Source organism: Macaca thibetana, chromosome 20, assembly GCF_024542745.1.
Source record: "Macaca thibetana thibetana isolate TM-01 chromosome 20, ASM2454274v1, whole genome shotgun sequence".
Classification (NCBI taxonomy): domain Eukaryota; kingdom Metazoa; phylum Chordata; class Mammalia; order Primates; family Cercopithecidae; genus Macaca; species Macaca thibetana.
In genome coordinates this window covers 55,437,307-55,457,466 of record NC_065597.1, presented here as the reverse complement: position 1 = coordinate 55,457,466, position 20,160 = coordinate 55,437,307, and the positions used below count along the sequence as shown (strand labels likewise).

Here is a 20,160-nt window from a genome sequence, read left to right as displayed (position 1 = left end):
CCTTCCTTATCGCAGGTATCGCCCCGACTCCCATCACACTGACCTCCATTGAATTCAGGGATCTGCACCTGAAATTATCTTTATTTTGCAGACAGGTTCTTAATGTGTTTCTGTCTCTTCCCACCAGAACATGAGCTCCCCGAGAGCGGGCGCCTTGCCTCTGTCCACTCCAGTACCTCTGCACCTACAGCGCCTGACGCAGAGGGGGTGTCGAGAGCTATTTTCTAAATGGGGCAATCCTGTGAGCTGACAGCCGCGGAAAGGGCAATGAGAATACAAGGTGACAGGGACCGCGCGGGGCCCGGAGTCGCTCGGCGGGAGTCGGGGCCCGCCTCCTGCTGGAAGACGGGCGGCTCCCCACTCTCATTCGAGTTTTGCTTCTGAGGGGCTCAGGAGCGGCCGCAGCCTGTGCCCAGTCATCAACAACGACAACAATCTTATTAGTGGGCAGAAAGCCAAGAGGTGGTGTGGCTTGCCGGAAGAGACCGGGACCTGGGCAGGGACCGGAGCCGGGCCGGTCGGGTCCGGGTCCAGAACGTCGAAGCGGGCAGTGCGGGGAGGGGCCCAGGGCGGCCGGCCGAACCTGGAGGACGAAGCGAGCGTGCGGCTGCCGGGTAGCCGGCACCGGCCTCGCCAGCGCCCAGGCTTCGCTTCCGGGTGAGGGGCGGGCGGGCCGAGCAGTTCCGGGGCGGGCGGCGGTTCCGTCTGTGCGGGCCGCGCCGCGGCTGCTGGTCCCGGGCGCGCGGAGGGCGCGAGCGGCGCGCGGGGGCCGAGTGGGCGCGAGGCAGCGGCGCGGGGACTCCGGGCCCCGGCGGCGGCCCATGGGGCGGGAGGCGTGAGGCCGCTGCCTGTCCGGGGCTCGGGGGGTGGGGGGAGCGGGGCGGGGAGATGGATAAACTGACCATCATCTCAGGATGTCTCTTTCTGGCTGCCGATATCTTCGCCATCGCCAGCATCGCCAACCCGGACTGGATCAACACCGGGGAGTCTGCGGGTGAGCGGCAGGCGCGCGGGGCCGGGCGGGGGATTGGCTGAGGGCGACGCGAGGCAGGGGAGACCCGGACTGAGGGGAGGACGGGGTGGAGGGTCCCGGCCGGGGGCTAGCCTGAGGAGACCTGGGGCGGAGGGGAGACCCGGGCCCCGGAGGAAGGGGATAGAGAAGAGGAAGCCGCCGGGCGCCAGCGGGACCCCCGGACTCAGGGGAGAGGCGCCCCAGGCTGGGTGAAAAGTGGCCGAGGAGACCTGGGCTAGGCTGGCGAGTCCCGGACCGGGGAGGAGGGGAGCGCCCTCCCATGTGAGGGATCGCAGAGGAACCAGCTTCGTTCTGGATTAAAAAAAAAAAAGTCAAGGTGGCAGACGGGAGGAAAGTGAGGCTCCTGCAAGGAAATTAGAAACCAGGCGGAGAGGCTGGGGCTGGGAGTGAGGCAGCCTGCGGGGTAGTGCGGGAGCCACTAGAGAGCTGGTGGGCGAGAGGAGGCCGAGAGGGGTCAGGTCCGACTCCAGACCTTCTACCACCAGAGGAAGCTGCGGCCGGGGCTGAGCCCGGGCTGTGGGCGCTGACCCCACCAGGCAGGGTGAATGGTGGGTGTTGGAAGAGCTGGTGGGAGTGGGGGGCGCCGGATTGGAGCCCCTCTACACCCCCGCCCCCGCCCATCTTCTGCCCGCTTGGCGGTGTTTGAGACGCTTGTGGCTTCGGATTTTCCCTTTGAAGTGTGTATGTGGTTATAATTTTGCTTTATTTTAGGCCCGGGAGCTATAATACTACTAATAATAAACCTCATTTTATGGAGCGTCTTTCATTCCAGCGCATCACAAAAACGCTGGAGAGATCTTAATAGTAGTTACAAAATTAAATAACACATCAGAGTTGCAGACAGCCCGGCAGCGGGAGCAGTGCTTGCTGTAACACCACGGAGCTGTGGGCGGGAGAGGCAAGGTGGTGCCCTCGGGAAAGAGGCGGGCATCTTTCTGAAGGGTACCCCAGGTGAATGCGCTTCCAAGATTTTTCTCAGCTTGGGCCACTTCTTTCCCTGCTACCTCTCCTTCCTCCGCTCTTCCGCCTCTCTTTCTCCCCCTCTCCCAGACCTGTGAGACCAAACCTTAATTAATGTAAACAGCTGTCAGGAGAGCTGCTCCGATTTAAGGAATGGTCTTGTTTTTTAACTGCTTGTTCAGTGCAGGTGAAGGAACTATTGGAGGGTTGGGAATGTCAAGCTCCCTACGTGGATAATTTCTTGTAAAAATGTGGCCGGACGCGGTGGCTCACGCACTTTGGGAGGCCGAGGCGGGGGGATCAGGAGGTTAGGAGTTCGAGACTAGCCTGACCAACATGGCGAAACCTCCTCTCTACTGAAAATACAAAAAAAAAAAAAAAAAAAATTAGCCGAGCATGTGGCACGCACCTGTAATCCCAGCTACTCAGGAGGCTGAGGCAGGAGAATCGCTTGAACCGGGGAGGCGGAGGTTGCAGTGAGCTGAGATCGCGCCACTGCACTCCAGCCTGGGCGACAGAGCGAGACTCTGTCTCAAAAAAAAAAAAGCATCACTGTGCTGTCAAAACTTACTTTTTAAGTATTACTTATGGTTCTGTATTTATCCTGCAATATTTTTAGTTCTTAGAAAAAGAGTGGTAGCTGGGACATTTGTTGCTTCCTCCTCCCTCCCTCCTCTCCCCCGATGTAGACCTAGTAACACAAAATCATGCTGTCAGATTCACTGGTTATTAAAATAACACTCTAAAAATTCTGCTACTTTTCTTGCCTGTAGAGTTTTAGCAGAACTCTTAATTGTAAAATATACAAAGAAAGAATCAGGATGGTTTCGAATTTGGTGGTACTATGGGCTTTGTTTACGAAAATATTGTTGCTGCCCGACAGCTTAACACGGTTACATGTGTGACATCCAGTTCATGACCTGTTGATGTTTTTATCCTACTTATATGTGGATTGACTCCTTTTATGAGACTGACTTTCAGGCTTTACTTAGGGGAAAAGGGGTTTCAGTGCTCTAGCAGAAAGAACCTTTCTACAAAGAAGTTTTAGATAGAATCCCAATGGATAAAACAGACTAAATGTTCATGCAAAAGATATAGTTGAAAGAGAAGAATTGTTACATATGAAAGAGAAGAAAGATAAGTGATAGCAAAACATTCCAAAGATGGAAAAGGGCATAGCCAGGCATGGTGGCTCATGCCTGTAATCCCAGCACTTTAGGAGGCCAAGACGGGCGGATCACCTGAGGACAGGAGTTTGAGACCATCCTGGCCAACATGGCGAAACCCTGTCTCTACTAAAAATACAAAACAATTAGCCGGGCGCGGTGGTGCATGCCTGTCATCCCAGCTACTCGGGAAGCTGAGGCCAAAAAAACCACTTGAACCTGGGAGGTGGAGGTTGCAGTGAGCCGAGATTGTGCCACTGCACTCCAACCTGGGCGACAGAGTGGTACTCCATCAAAAAACAAAAAAAAAAAGGGCAGACTCCTCTTGTATTCCGAAGAAAGCAAGGATAGAATGAGTATAACTCTTTCAAATTTGGAGGCAAAATTGGCTGTGAGTTGCCACGGAGATGGGAGCGATGAATGTCCAAAGTCTGAGGAAATATAAACTGTTAGAAAAAAAATAATTGCAGAGAAAGCTTGCCAACGGTAATAAGTAGGATTCTCTAAGCAGCACTGATGCGTCGTGGAAGTTGATGGTCATGAACATATAGTGTGATAACCTATCTGCCCTCTTGACCTTTTCTAGTAGTGCTCAGTCACTTTGGTACTGAGGTACGTGAATTTTCCAAGTGTTCTTGGAAATAAGGAAACATCAAGAATAATGTGAAAGCCTCATATACAATAATGAATAATAAGAATAATGTGAAGGCTTCATTCAAGGTTAGGGTTTGCCAGATACGTTGCAACAAAATGACAGAGCAGCCAAGGTATTTAGGATAGTGGCCAAAGTATTGTAATGATGGCTTATGGAGTATCAGCTGGATAAAGAGTGAAAGTGAATAAAAACTAATGGATTGGTCAGTCAAATAGCAGATGGTACATGGCCAGTAGATTAGGGGGCCCAATAAAATTGAAGACCAGTCAGAGTGGGAATGATCAATACAGCAAAGTGGAATGACAGGGGATCGTAGGCACAAGGTCCAGAGCGTAACAGTGACAATATGTGGCTGATGTGGGATGGAGGAAGTGATTCTTTTTTTCTAAAAGCTTCCCTTGCCATCTCAGGATACCATTCCGTTAAATATTATGGCTAGAAAGAGGAATAAGAGATAGTAGGAACATAGGAAATTTTTAAAATTCTTATCTAGCATGTATTTCTTACCTTACATGTCAGGCAGTAAGCCCCCCGAAACGTAAAACGAATGGGATAGTATGTTCCTTTGTTTACTGTTATGCTTGAGCTTGTATGCTGTACAGTCTCACCTGAGCAGGCAGATGTAGTCTTGAGTTAAAAAAAAAAAAAAAGTGCTGAGTTACACCTTCCAAATCAATGAAACATTTACAAGAAGTTCAAATAAGATCTCAGTGGTGACTGGTCTAGCTTTATTTCAAGAGCTGCACAAAAGTGACTTAACCCAGCAACAAAAAGTTAACGTGTTGGTTCCCTTTGGTGTATTATATTCAGTCTCTAGTTTTGATCATGATGTTTTCATTGCAGTTTTTAAACAGGGTAAAATGTATTTTAGAAACAGAACTTTTGGAGCTGAAAGAGTCTGCAGAATGTAACTTGAAAACCACTGCAGTGAACTACTAAGGGAAAGTTTGAGAATTCAAGTCTAGACTTCATCACTTCATAGCTCTGTAGCTTTAGGGCAGGTTCTTTAGCCTTAGGGATAATAAAAGTACCCATCTCATTTAGATATTGTGGTAATTAACTGAGTTAACCCATGTAAAACATTTAGAACAGTACCTGACACACAGTAAATGCTCAATAAAAATTACATATTGTTATATTGCTGTTCTAGTTTATAAGAACAGGTGTCAGAATCCAGTTTTGAAATGAAAGCCCAGAACTGTGAGAAATGACGTTTTCTCTATTAGATGCTCTAGGAAATAAGGAAACATTAAGGATAGTACAGCCGTGCTTAGAACAAGTTAAATATATGGCCCTCTTGGCTTTGGACTTTCTTTGCCACTTGCATGCTGTTCTTCCTCTTCCAGTCTCTCATCTCCATATTCTAATCTCTGTCCTCAGCTTCTGCTTGAACTACCATAGAAGGACATAGGAAAAAAAAAAAAGAAGAGGAAGAGTAACTTCCTAAAATCCCTGTTGATAAACTATGTTACTATAAGATTATGGACCATACTTTGGACAGCAGAGTTTTTCATGTTTTTATTGTCTTGGTCTAGATACAGAGAAAGTACACGCCTTTCATTTTCACCTGTGTGATTAACATTTCATCTGCTTGTTGTAATGGCTTGTGGATTATGCACAAACTTTTGAAGATCTGAAACATCATATTATATATGTATGGGGGAAGACACTCTAATGAAGACTCTTTCTGTTAGTGTAACCAAAAATATTAAATGGTAGATGAATACAGTGACAAAATTACATAATTCTGCTATGCTAAGGTCAGATTTCTGCTGGTTACTGGAACTCAATATCAATAGCAGTATCTTTGATTTTATATAATGCCTCATAGTTTTTGAAGCACTTTGACATCCATTACTTGATCTGATTCCTTAGGATGTTTATATTTGGCCAATGTAAAATAGTCATTTTCACATTTCCCCCCGCATGGCAGTGCTTTGCATGTGAGATTTGAGTTTCAGTGCTGCAAAGACTCCATTGAAGAAAATTCTTCACTGAAGTATTACCTATATGTTATTTATGCACACCTTTTACTTATCTTAAGTGAAATTAAAATTCTTCAGTGGCTGGAGGTTTTCCCAGATTACAGAAGAGGGAAAGAAGGAGACTTGGGTTTCAGTCTTAAAGTGATAGTCTTTGCTTTGTACAAGCTTCTTAATTTCACTGTCACTCTCTTCTCACCCCTGAAGAGACTTTTTGTTGGGGGTGTGGGAATTAGTGTTAGTTAATTTTAACAAGATAAACAGTTAAGTAAAGCTGCTTCTCTAAATATAAATGGTCTACAGATCCCTTTAGTGAGGGAGGCATTATCCCCTCACAGCAAGGATTTCAGTGACCGTAATCCTAATCATCCTAGATGGATTTGCCTTATGTTCTTTATGAAGATTTCCAGATGTTCCCCAAAAGTCTCCTTCGAGTAGCTGAAAGAATTCTCCCTTATGTCTCATCAAAATTTCCCTAAAGTGGTTATCATATTCATGTTATAGTTTGTCATAACGAAGTTAAGGTTAGTGTATTCATTTCTGAAGATATTTTCATTCTTGTTTTTAAAATTGTCTGGATGGGATGTTACTGTTTAGGGAGGTCTCAAAAACTGACATGTTCTTCCCTGTTTGTATTCTGAACTAGTTGAGGGGCAAAAAAGAAATAAGGTATTTAGGGGCTAAAATATTATTTTATTACTAAGAAAGAGGATATTGGAGAATGTCACTTACATTTGGGGGCAAGTGACTTCCTACTCCTGGACCTCAAAATTGAGCAGACTTAACTATCCAGTCCCAGACAGAACTAGGGGACCTGCCCCTACAACACTTCCAGCATGACAGAGGAGAGATGAGTGCTTCCAAAGGCAAAATGTTGGATCACATATGCCCAGTATTTTCTCCTAAACTACCAGTCACGTGAAGTCACTCCTCGTTACCTGACAAGGATTGAGTTAGGAGACACAATAAGCTAAAAGTATTATGCTAACAGGATTCTGTCCTCTCCCTCTGGTCTCCATTGCTCATGGGTAGTAAAATCGGGAATAAGGAGCAAGACTTACCTGTTTAAAACCCGCTATATGTCTGACATTTTGTGAGGAAGAGTTTTCATTTTCTTCAGGTCTAAAGATTGGCAGGTATTCAGGGAAGTGGAAGACTTGGTGAGGGGTGTCATTTCCTATTCTGCTACCTCCTACTTCATAGGAAACTCTGGTAAGCCTCAGATAAGGGACTGTGGAGCTTGACATCTATCTCATAAGGGTCCAAGATCTACAGGTAGATTCCGGCCTATGCATTGGGGATCCTAAGTTTAAAACATTAAAATTACAAGTTGCTTAAGCAGACCTGTTCATTAAGTAATAGAAAATTATTAAATCGTAAGTCCTTTCCCTGGAACTATGACAACTTCAGTGATCACAAAGGTGCTTTGACATGAAAGAACTCTGTAACATCAGTTGTTAAACAAACCTGTCTCAAACTTCATTTTATTAATCACTTTGGACATGATTTATAGAGAAGGATGGGATTTGGTTACCTAAAAGGGCAAAAAGTTTGAGATTGTGTTCTCCTTGAATTTAAAAAGCATTAATAATATTTCTTCATTGGCCTTTTGAGCCTATTTCCAGTAAATTTTTTAAATAGCTTTATTGAGATGTAATTCACGTAATAATATTCATCCATTTAAAGTATACAAATAAAGTAAAGTATACAAATCAGTGGCTTTTAGTATCTTCATAAAGTTGTGTGCTACCATCACCATAGTCCATTTTAGAACATTTCATTACTCCAAGACCAGGCTTAGAGGTGTCTCATCCTTCTAGGCAACCCCTTATATGCTTTCTATCTGTTGATTGGCCTATTCTGAACATTTCCAATCATAGAATCTATGTGATCCTTTGTGACTGGCTTCTTAAACTTAGCATAATATTTTCAAAGTTCTTCCATGTTATGGCTTTTTTTTTTTTTTCTTTAAGAGACAGGATCTTGCTATGTTACCCAGGCTGGACTCAAACTCCTGGGCTCAAGCAATCCTCCAGCCTCAGCCTCCCAAGTAGCTGGGACTATAGATGCATGCTACCACACTTGGCTATGTATTTCTTTTTTATTGCCAAGTATTCCATTATATGGATAGACCACATTTATTTAGCCAGTCATCAGTTGGTGGACATTTGGACCACTCAGTTTTTTACTTCCAAGCATAAAAGGCTATGAAGATAAAGTGATTAAAGACGTTTTTTAAATGTGGTTTTTAAAAAAGTGACATTATCAGTGTAGTTTATTTCAGCTTATCAAGTAATAATTATCAATAAAAATTCAAAAACTGGTCTTTTTACAGTAGTCGTAGGACATGCTTAAAGCTTGAGATCATTTATGACACTGTGAATTCCCAGGGTAGACCAGATTTTCCAATAGTAAGTTAGATCTCCTGAACAAAGCATTTATATTTCCTTTACAACCTTAGTTCCAAACATCGTCTCTTTTACCATTACCAACAGAGATGAAACCACTTCAGAATTAAGAGTATAAATAAGCCTAAATGTTTTTGGAGAAGGGGAATTTAGGATTAAGAACATGAACAGCAGACATGAGTAAATGGAAATCACTAAAAGAAGGAAATTCAGAAGAAAAAAATTAGAGTAAAGACTGCTGATGCATTTGTTAGATTGGCCATACTTACTGAGTCCTTCCTTATTTGGCTGCTTTCAAATTTTGCATAGTAATAATTACATATATCAGTTCTCCACTGTTCTGCTTAGTGTGACCAAAAATATCATTGTTTAATCCCTTTCCTGGTAAATACTGAGTTTGTGTTGGAGTTGCAGTATAGTAAAATGGTTCTGTAGGATTTGGAGTCAGGCGTATCTCAATTTGATTCTTGGATTCCCTTTTTATTAGCTTTATGATTTGGGGCATGTAATTTGATTTTTCAGTTATAAAATGGAGACAATATATTTACCTCAAAGGATAGTTGTGAGGAAATAAAATGTGGCATATAATAGACTAGCACATTGTCCAATACATAGTAAATGCTCAAATGTTAGTCATTTATTATGTAAAAGATCAAAACATCTGGATTTTTTAGTGTTTCCCTTTTGTACTGTCTGTCTTATTTATTTACTTATACGCTGCCTTGTTCCAGAAAGAGATTTAAGGCAACATGGTGTGTCTGTATTTGAATGTTTGTGAACCCAGCTGGGTCCAATCTGGGAAGAGAGATTGCATAGTCAGTTGTTGTGGTAATATACACTTATGGGACACATGTAACTACCAAAACCAAGGAGTACTTGTGTTTAGATGTTGCTGGAACAGATTGAAGAGGTTTTCTAAATGAAAGACAGCCTAGCATAGTGGAAATGTTACACAGGCTTTGGGGCAAACCGACGTGTAGCCGAGTCCCAGTCCCACTATTTATGAGCCATGTAATTGATCTTAGACAAGTTGCAGTTGAGGGTTTTTATTAATAAAAATTATATCATTTAGACCTGATTAATACCTCTTTCAGCACTTCTAATAGTTATGTAGGTGTAGACTCCAACTTTGTTCTCCTGTGGGTTAAAGAGTATTAACCACAGTGTATTGTTAAGATCATTTAGTTCAGAAGTTATTTTTAAAGGAATTTAAGAGCTGGTAGTACAGTTGGAGTATCAAGTCAATTTTTCTCACCTCGAAGTGTGAAAATAAGTTTGAAATATATGAGATAGTTGGTTCTTTATAGAAACCTGGCAAGCAGTATCACTGAAGATTTAGTTTATGGAATAAATTTTTTTCTAGTTACTAGCTTCTGTAATGCAACTATGAGTTCATTTTTTCCATAACCCATTTCAATGCATACTTAGGCAGTGGGCCATATTGCATAATCTTATAGGGGAAATTTAGACATGTAATGAAGTGTTCCTGTTTATGAAATTGTTACCGTTGAATTATAAATAAGAACTTGTTCATGAGCCCAAATGCATAATTATTTACATAGTGACCGTGTTCGATATGCTTCTCTAAGAGACCCAGCAAATTAGGTTGTACAGTGACAGCAGTGACAAGAATATAGGTATAAATTTCATATTTACAGCCTTACCTTGGTTGTCAGGATGTTGTATTTTCAAGTTCTGAAACTACACATTTTTTTCCCAGTGCTTTCTAGAATTCCTTGCCCAACTAAGCAGCTAGAGGCTTTATAATTAGAAAACGTGATCCAATTGATAACAACAGATTGAAAGTAGCAGTTTTTCATCCTTGATCGACTACAAACTGAAAAGTAATGTTGGGAAAGCTGTTGTAGAAATCCTAAAGAGGCTTAGATAAGAGCCATGAGGAAACCTGAAGATCTTTGAATATCAGGATACCTAAAAATAGGTACCTGGATTAAAATCATTTTTCAATAGTATACCCTTACTGTGTATTTCACTTAAATATACTGTGTTTGTAAACTTTACTGTGCATTCTTTTGTTAACTGCAAATTACACGGAGGAGAATTCTTGCCAGATACACAGTGAGCAAGTAGAATGTGATGTTCCTTTGGGGTTTATTGCTTTAGAGTTGACAAAATAAAGAGCATTTGGGTTTGGGTGTTGCTATCAATGGTACTTACATGTATTTGTGAGTATGTACCAACTAACGTGTATAGTTTGCTTAAGGGAAGTTTCAGTGTGTAACTCCAATTCATTTTTGAAGCAAACTGACATATCTTTGAATCACTCCTTTTTTTTTTTTTTTAATTAGCAAAAGGCTGCACTTTTTTGTGTGTCTCATTATACTAGCTTTGGCTATAAATAAAATGTCACATTTGGCATTTTGACACTTGCCGTTGTATATATTGAGCAAAAAGGCAGCTGTTGACTTTTAATATAGATCTGTTCAACTAGAGACCATATACTGCTATAGTTAGAGATTAAACAGGAGTAGAAAAAAATGCAGTTGGGTGGGTCAAGTAGGAAAAAGGAAGAACAAAATTTCATTATTGCAATATAGTCACAGTAAGTTGTTTACCTGGAACATTGTTGGGTCTAATTTCAGCCATAATAATAGAAGTTCTTTTCAAAAATAGGCCGTGTTCAGATCAGTTCTGCTGATCAGGCCACTGACGTCCAAAGACAAAAATCTTTAAGGCCACTTAGACTATCACAGAGATATGACCATTTCATTTATAACGTACCATAATTTTGATAAAAGAAATCTTTAATTTACTATGAATATTTTAAAAATCTTCCCATAGATATTCCCTGTGCCTTTGAACTTCATTCTAGACTGTCTTGCAACAAATGCTGTTGACGTATTTGTGGTCTATAAGGAATCTGTACTGAAATAATCAGAGATTATGTTTAAGCAAATGAAAAAGTCCTTGAGGTACCCTCTACCCTGGGAAGATAAAATTGTATCTTGCATGTCTTGTACCTTGTGAGTATGTACCAACATATGCATATGATCAGGCAATCAGAGAGGAGGTGGAATTTAACAGATGATACATTTAATAATGAGTAATAAGGAAGACTTGGGTGGTTCTTGTTCTTGAAAAGGGAATGGCGTGAGTAAAGGAAGATAGAAGGCAGTGAAATTTCTATTCCCGTCCATTTCTGTGTTTTGCAACTTATTTTATCTTTCTAAAGAACAAATAGAATAATAAATACTTGTATAGCATTTACTTTGTGACAGATTCTTTTCTAGACACTTTCCATGTGTTAATTGATCCCCACAACGCCCCTGTGTAAGTGCTGTTATTTAGACAGCCCTATGAAAATACAGAAAAGTCACTTGCCTAATGTCACTCAGTGGATCCTGGCTCTTAACCATTGCATGTGCTTGTACCAGAAACCTTCAGTGACTTCATCTTCCATAGAACAAAAGACACTCAAGGATTTTCAGTCTGACTCCAACTTATAATACTTTCTGGCCTTAGATCCTGCTTTTTTTCCCTGCATGCATGTACATTCTAGCCCCTCTGCATTACTTTCTGTTTCCTATGTACAGTCTGTATTCTCATCTGTAATTCTTTGACCCTGTCACTCTCTCTAGTCCCTGTTTTATCAGTATCCTACCCATCTTCCGAGCATATCAGCTGCTATCTTCGTGAAACCTTTTTTGATCCCTTACCTAAAGTGATTCCCCTCTACTCCTTGGTAACACTTTGCACATTTTTTATGGTAGCATATTTGTATCATGGTTATTTGTGTGGTACTTGCCCTATTTTCTAGTATAATTTTTTTTCTAGTATAGATTTTTTTAAGTTCTTTCAGAGCAGGGAATATGATTTATTGATCTTTGTATCTTAGGCAGCATTTAGTCTAAGCTTGCACATGACAGGAAAGAGGAAATGTTATGGTTAACACTGAGATTTTGAATCTGGGCTAGGGAATAAAATTGGGAATTTAGAGAGTGAGGTGATTGTAAAAAGTGAGGAGTTGGCCTGACGCAGTGGCTCACGCCTGTAATCCCAGCACTTTGGAAGGCCCAGGCGGGCGGATCACGAGGTCAAGATATTGAGACCATCCTGGCTAACACGGTGAAACCCCGTCTCTACTAAAAATACAAAAAGTTAGCCGGGCATGGGGGCGGGCGCCTGTAGTCCCAGCTACTCAGGAGGCTGAGGCAGGAGAATGGCGTGAACCTGGGAGGCGGAGGTTGCACTGAGCCATGATCATGCTATTGCACTCCAGCCTGGGTGGCAGAGCGAGACTGTCTCAAAAAAAAAAAAAAAAAAAAAAAAAAAAAATTGAGGAGTTGATTTAGACATGTTCTGTTTGAGGTGAGAGTAGGATATGCAAGAAGAAAGGGACTAGAGCTCAGAAGACAGGAATATTTGGCACCCCAGTCTTACCTCATTTTCACAAGTATGATACTTAAATTGCTACATATCAAATTATCTGCATATCCATAGAATTCAGGCTTCATTTTTTAAAAAATGTATCAGATGGGGCTGGGTGCAGTGGCTCACGCCTGTAATCTCAGCACTTTGGGAGGCCGAGGAGGGCGGATCAGCTGATGTCGGGAGTTTAAGACCAGCCTGACCAACATGGAGAAACCCCGTCTCTACTAAAAATACAAAATTAGCCAGGTGTGGTGGCACATGCCTGTAATCCCAGCTACTCAGGAGGCTGAGGCAGGAGAATCCCTTGAACCTGGGAGGCGGAGGTTGTGGTGAGCTGAGATCTTGTTGTTGCACTCCTGGGCAACAAGAGCTAAAACTCCATCTCCAAAAAAAAAAAAAAAAAAAAAAGGTATCAGTTGGTTTTCATTTGGAAAATGAAGTCCAGCTGCTATATAATCATTCCTGACTTTATAAGATGAAACTTAATTTATAGGTTGTTTTGTTGATTCTCTGGATCAATATGGAAGTTAGATTTCTAGGCTAGCCCATAAGACCATGTTGTAGTTGAAATACTTCTGCAGCAACAAAATAGTAGAAAGCAATACAGTTGCTTTACTATTTGCATCTTCAAAAGATAAAAAGGAATAAGAAAGGGCAGCTTACTTCTCTGATTCTTGATCAGTTTGACTTCAAAGCTTACAACATTCCTCGTATGTGATATAGTTGTTCACTGAGATTCTTCTTATATATATCAACATGTTTTGGGTTTTCTGATAAATTGCCCTATCAGAGGAATTACAGAGAATGTATGTATAAGAGGTTTCCTGAAGTGGAATAACCTGAGGTAGAGTTAACTCAGTGGAGCTGAGGAAGATATGTATGAGTGTATGCTTGTGCATATGATATGTGTAGTTTGCTATGGTGGGGGTGGGCAGGGGGTGGTGAGGAACTTGTAATGGGTAAATAATCTCTCCCATGAGGAAGCAAGATGAAATGGAAGAGGTTGAATCCAGTGTTCCTCATCGGAGCTCATGGGAAGGGCCATTAGTCTGATCTAGAATGGTTACTATTTGTTGAGGGGACCTCTATGGTTGGATAGAGTAAGGAGAAAAACAGTATTTTGTATGCACATTTAAGTATGATAAGGTGCAGATTAAGTCTTTTTAACTTGAGTACATATATTGAAATCTGGGTTCTAATTCTGGCTTTCCCATAGATGTTTTGTTTGTGCTTGAAAATTTACCTAAATTTTGTTATTCTGTATTTTCCCCCAACTGAAAAATAGTTCCTGTCCCCTCTTCATCTTCATGAATATCCTCTTACTTGAAAACAGAAGTGAGTGTATATGATATGTTAAATTATTAGGAAAGTATTTTATTCAGAAAGTTATAGTTAAAAGAGTATGGGGGCTGGGCTCACACCTGTAGTCCCAACACTCTGAGAGGCCGAGGTGGGCAGATCACTTGAGCTCAAGGAGTTCAAGACCAGCCTGGGCAACATGACGAAACCCTGTGTCTACAAAAAATACGAAAATTAACCTGGTGTGATGGCGTGTTCCTGTAGTCCCAGCTACTCAGGATGCGTAGGTGGGCGGATCTCATGAGCCTGGGAGGTAGAGGTTGCACTGAGCCGAGACTGGACCACTGCACTCCAGCCTGGGTGACAGAGTGAGACCCAGTCTCAAAAAAAAAAAAAAAAAAAAAAAAAAAAAAGGTAGAAGGCAGAACTCAGTTCAAATTCGGTTCTGCTGTTTACCAGCTGAGGGGCTTTGAGCATGTTTCTTGGCCTCTGAGCTATAGTTTTTTCATGTATAAATGGGGATACTACTTCTTACCGTGAAGGGTGGTTGTAAGAATTAAAGTTAATGTATCTGAAGCATCTACCACAGTACAGGCACACACGGTAACTGTTGTTATTGTGGTTAAGCAACTAAATGGATTAATCTCTTAACACATTTGATACATAGAACATAAACATTGCAGTTGATTATTTGCCCACCATACAGTCACTGAAAGCAATCTGATGTTTTTAAAGTAGGATATATCATTGTTTTATCCCTGGCTGCCCACATCACTTTTTTTTTTTTTTTTTTTTTTAATTAAAAAAATAGTCTTGCTATGTTGCCCAGGCTGGTTTGGAACTCCTGAACTCAAGCAGTTCTCCCACCCTGACCTCCCAAAGTGCTGGAATTACAGGCATGTGAGCCACTGCCCGGGCCCTGCCGGTATCACTTTCACAATGTACATTGTAACCATGCCCCTGATACTTGGATTGCTACCTTCTTCCAGCTCAGTGCACTAAGAGTATCAGACAGCCTATCCAAATGTTTGTATACAAGTGCCGTACTACATATCAAAGGTAATGTGTATTTGGGGATTTTTCAAGTGTGATGACAGATTGTACTAAGCTACTAGCATCCTGTCAACCTTCCTACACTAGCCAACATTTGCTAACTGGGTTATGGATGTAATCTGTAGTCCTAGGGTAGATTTCCCCAACTGGCTAGGTATGTAAACCATGACCCTAACCTCATTAGTTGAGGTTAGTCACTATCATGGACTGAATGCGCCCCTCCTTCCAAATTCACATGTTGAAATCCTGACCCCCAATATGGTGGTATTAGGCAGAGGGGATTTGAGGAGGTGATTAAAAAGAGGCCTAGCCCGCTTTCTGCTATATGAAGATACAACGAGAAGTTACCAGTTGGCAACCTGGAAGACCCTCACCAGAACCAGACCTTGCTGGCACCCTGATCTCGGATTTTCAGCCTCCAGAAATGTAAGAAATGAATTTTAATTGCTTTTAAGCCACCTGGTCCTTTCTTATAGCAGCCCAAATGGACTAAGACAGTAACCAAGTGTCAGTCAAGGGTTCTAAATGTAAAGGATGATTGATAGTCACAGGTAGCCTATAAGATAATTTATGGTATAGTCTTACTCATTTTCTTATGATGAAACATAAAATATGAGACTCTCTTTTTTTTTTTATCCTGTAGACAAAATACTTTGGGTTTAAAATTTTTTAAAACTGAGTCACTTAAGAAACCATAGCAAAGAATCTTAGTTAAAACAAATGGAGACAGTCATATATCAGCCTACTAAATCACCTTTTAGAGTCCTACTCCGGATAAGATTTAGTGGATTAGGATTAGAAGACAAACTCTTTTATGTTGACATGTTGCTAATACAGGACTAATCCTGGAAAACTAAGACTCTTTCTGAAGTTCTTGCCATTCAGTAGGTAGCTATTATGGTGTAACCATTTAGAATTGCACCATTAGTTAAGTAAGATGTTGGCTTTAAGTGGACTACGCTGTCTTTAAGATTTAATTATCCTTTTTTGTGACTATCTTGACAGTTATCAGGGATGTTGGGTATATTATGTGTTTTCCCTGCTGTGCTATTTCTCTTATTTTTTGCCTCTGTAAGTTGCTGGGCACTGCTTTTTTTCTCTTTTTATTAGCCTAGAATTAGCTAAAATATTGTATCTCTTATCCATCACCTCCTACTGTGCTCTACCCTTCCTCTCTAGGAGCCTGTTGTGGCAAATATCCAACTTGGCCATTCAAGCAGTTCATACTCAGATGAAAAAGTTCAGGGTACAGATATCATCAGCCATCCTCAGTGGTCAGTTTCCATTGTCTTTACCAACAGCCCTCTGCTGTGCTCAGCTCCTGTTTCTCTGAGCTTGGGGTTTTACTGAGTTTTTTTAGAAAATCCATCAACTTATCTAATGAAGAAGACTTTCTTTTGACTGTATTGATACAGGCTGCAGAGGTACTTAGTCCTTTTCTGTGAACCTATTTTTTCTTGTACAGATTCAAGAAACTCTTCAGTGATTCTGCTTTGTTGATGGTATTCTTGTCATTTTCTCATACGGCTATAGAATTTTGTATAAATTACATATATATATTCTTAAGAAACTTAGTTTATCCAACAAAAGGACTATAACACTATTTTACATTCTTAATTCTGATATAAAGCACATTTTCAAATTAATTGCCAACCTTTGTTTTAAAATTATATTGAAATCCTGGACCTAGATCTTCTAGACAGTTTCTTTGGTATATTATAGTGGCCATTTCAGTGGCCAGTCTTTGGTCATTTCAGTGGGATTTGGAGAAGATAGGAGAATAAATTGACTCACTTTAACTTCTAACAGTGTTTAATGTTGATTGAATGAGTGAAATTAGTGGTTAGGTAGAGCAGTTGATTTGGCCTAAATAATATTTACAAATATGTATAAGAGATTTAGTCTACGATTGATTATCTTTGAAAATTTTTTTTTTTTTTTTTTTTGAGACAGAGTCTTGCTCTGTCACCAGGCTGGAGGACAGTGGCATGATCTCGGCTCACTGCAACTTCCACCTCCAGGGTTCAAGCGCTTCTCCTGCCTCAGCTTCCTGAGTAGCTGGGACTAGAGGTGCTTGCCACCACACCCAGCTAATTTTTATAATTTTAGTGGAGACGGGGTTTTACCATGTTGGCCAGGATGGTCTCGATCTCTTGACCTTGTGATCCGCCCGCCTCAGCCTCCCAAAGTGCTGGAATTACAGGCGTGAGGCACCGCGCCCAGCCAAAAACATTTTAATAGTGGGAAAGTTATGATACAATAATTTTCTTAAGGTCACACATTTAAGTAAACCAGAAAAGGTTTAAGTTTTGTGGCTCCTATTTATGGCAGAAACATATGTATAATCAGTTAGAATGCTGGAGACATATTAAAGTGGCTAACAGCACAGACTGTAGAGCCTAGGTTCAAATTCTGCCTATTCTCTCTGGACATAGGCGCTCATGTGCCTGTAATCTCAGCACTTTTGGAGGCTGAGATGGGAGGATCGCTTGAGCCCAGGAGTTTGAAACCAACCTGGGCAACAAAGCAAGACCGCATCTCTACAAACATTTTTTTTCAATTGCTAGTCATGATGGTATGTGCCTGTAGTCCTAGCTACTCGGGAGGCTGAGGCAGAAGGATCGCTTGAGAGTAGGAGTTCAAGGCTGCAGTGAGCTATGCTTGTGCCACTGCACTCCAACCTGGGCAATGGAACAAGACCCTGTCTTAAAAAATATATATCTGTTCAGCTTACTAGCAGCATGATCTTGGGCAACATACCTCAGAGATCTGTTTCATGTATATAAAACACTTACAGTGCTTGGCACATAGCACTATGTAAGTGTCAACTGAAGTTAATCAGACTAACTTTTGAAGATCCTTAGCTATAGTCTTTTCAGGAGCCATAGGCAGTTATCTCAAAATTGATCATAAATACTTTGTTGTAATAAATATTAAGTTGTAGATATAAATGTTACCATACTGATTCCACTGTTTACATATAAATGCTAGTCCATGGACAACTGACCACAATGGTTAGAAGAGTAGTCTTACTAACTATTGAAAAAAGTAAATTTCAATATTGAATACAAATTGAAATCAGTGAGCCTAACTGTATATCAAATTAATCATGTAACCATCAAGGAAAAAAAGAATTATCAAGTAACTTTTCAACATAGAACTCTGACTGTGCTCCCTTAATGATGGGATATAACCTAAGGACAAAAAGAACTGCAAAGAAATACTGATCTTAGTAGGTAACAAACCCCCTACAACAGCTCTGCAGGGGAAATGTCCCCATTTTGCTGTTGAAGAAGCATATTCAAAGAAGGGAATGATTTACCTGGCATTAAATGGTGCTGGAGTCATTATACCACACTGCTGTTTTTATAGTGTGCTGTTTCTGATGAGTCCTGTGCTAACCATTCTGATTTGTTTCATACCTCTCTCTTATTAACACCCTCTGTAATTATTAGAACCACATTTTCAAGAACTTAGTAACCATTTGAATCCCCTTTTTTCAATAATTTCATTCCATGTAATCAGGCCTCATTTTTTGAAATCTGCTTTCCTAAGGGGTATTTGACCTACCCATTCTTTACAAATTCTGAGATGACCTACATGACCTAATAGCTTTTTGCCTAATTCCTCCTACTTCACCAATAACTAGTTCCTGGAATATTAGCTAGTGTCAAAGTCACAATTACTTATGGTCTATATGATAACTAAGTCTGGAAGTTGGATATGAGAGAATTGCATTCTCTCTCTCTCTTTTTATTTTTTATTTTTTTTGGAGACAGATCTCACTCTGTTGCCCAGGTTGGAGTGCAGTGGTGCAATTTTGGCTCACTGCAACCTCCACCTTCAAGGTTCCAGTGATCCTGCTGCCTCAGCCTCCTGAGTAGCTGGGATGACAGGCACGTGCCCCCAAGCCCGGCTAATTTTTGTATTTTTAGTAGAGACAGGGTTTCACCATGTTGGTCAGGTTAATCTCGAACTCCTGACCTCAGGTGATCCGCCCACCTCGGCCTCCCAAAGTGCTGGGATTACAGGCATGAGCCACCATGCCCAGCCTGAGAATTGCATTCTTAAAGACATTAATCTGTTTGTAATTTAGGATGTCTTATGGTGATTTGATGGTGAGACATACAGGAGGGGGTGTAAAAGAATGCAATTGTTGGACCTGTGCTTTTTACATGAAATAGCAGAAACAAGTCTTACTTTATAACTGGTTTTGGAAATGATTCATTCATTAAAGCAAATAAAAATAGCAATAAAACTAGGGCATAATAACTAGTTGTTGAATGAACTCTGTCCTTTGAAAAGGAGATGATTAAGGAAGAAAATATGTAAATAACTTGGGTACACAAGCTACTATTTGAAATTCTGAGTAAAAATGATCGGAGGAGTTAAACTGTTCAGGAATTTAGCTCTCGCTTAAAGTATTTGTGTAGCAAGTCTCCAAACTTTTTAAAAATTACAGCATTTGAAGATCCTCTTCTTGAATTAACAGAATCAAAGTGAAATTCCATTTTTTAAATCACTCCTAAACTGTCTTTACAGTGTGTGGCTTTAAAATATAATTCTATGTAATATACCAGAGAAATTCTCAAGAAAATCTAGGACGAGGATTTAAATATAATTTTAAAAGGAAGTAAGGTGAGCAATCAGATTAATTTGAAAAAATGCTTTATATCACAAGTAAGAATGCAAAACTGTGTTATAGTCCTTTCATTAGGTTAACTGAATTTCTAAACACCTGGAGAAAATTATTTTATTATTTTCTGTCCAAAATAGTGGTTTGTGGAAAATGCGCCACTTGTCTGGGGATATCAGTGTTTATGAGACATCTTTGTTAATGTTTCTAAAGTTTTAACTCTCTGGACAAACATTCAAGAAAAATTTAACCATCATACAAAAATATTCCTAAGTAGTAAACTTTGAACACAGCTGTGGAATTAGACTTGGTTCATCTTCTAACCAACTCTTTCTAGCTGGTACCTTGTCATTTAGCCTGTTACTCAGTTTCCTCATTGAATTGTTTTGAGAATTAAATGAGCATACATAAAGCACTTAATACTACACCCAGCACTGAGAAAGTACTCAAAATATAGTGGCAGCTATTATTATTTGTCCTTATTCCTCTCCTTTTTCTCCTCCAGATTTATGAGTGATAGGGACAGAAAATTTCTTATCAGAGTGCCCTTTATTTTAATCTCAAGGTTTTAAAGTA

The 20,160-nt window shown here is 40.7% G+C and overlaps 1 protein-coding gene across 2 annotated transcripts in view; it reads left to right on the top strand.

Annotated features, from left to right (window-relative positions):
• Window positions 1-713: 713 nt before the first annotated feature.
• MOSMO (modulator of smoothened) overlaps window positions 714-20,160 on the top strand; it is an 80,744-nt gene continuing 61,297 nt past the window's right edge. Inside the window, exon 1 of one of the 2 annotated variants that reach the window (XM_050774050.1) lies at window positions 714-994. In XM_050774050.1, coding sequence (XP_050630007.1) covers window positions 889-994 — 106 coding nt within the window. In that variant the 5' untranslated portion in view covers window positions 714-888. The remainder of the gene's footprint in view (window positions 995-20,160) is intronic. The other variant, XM_050774051.1, reaches the window with a different exon arrangement.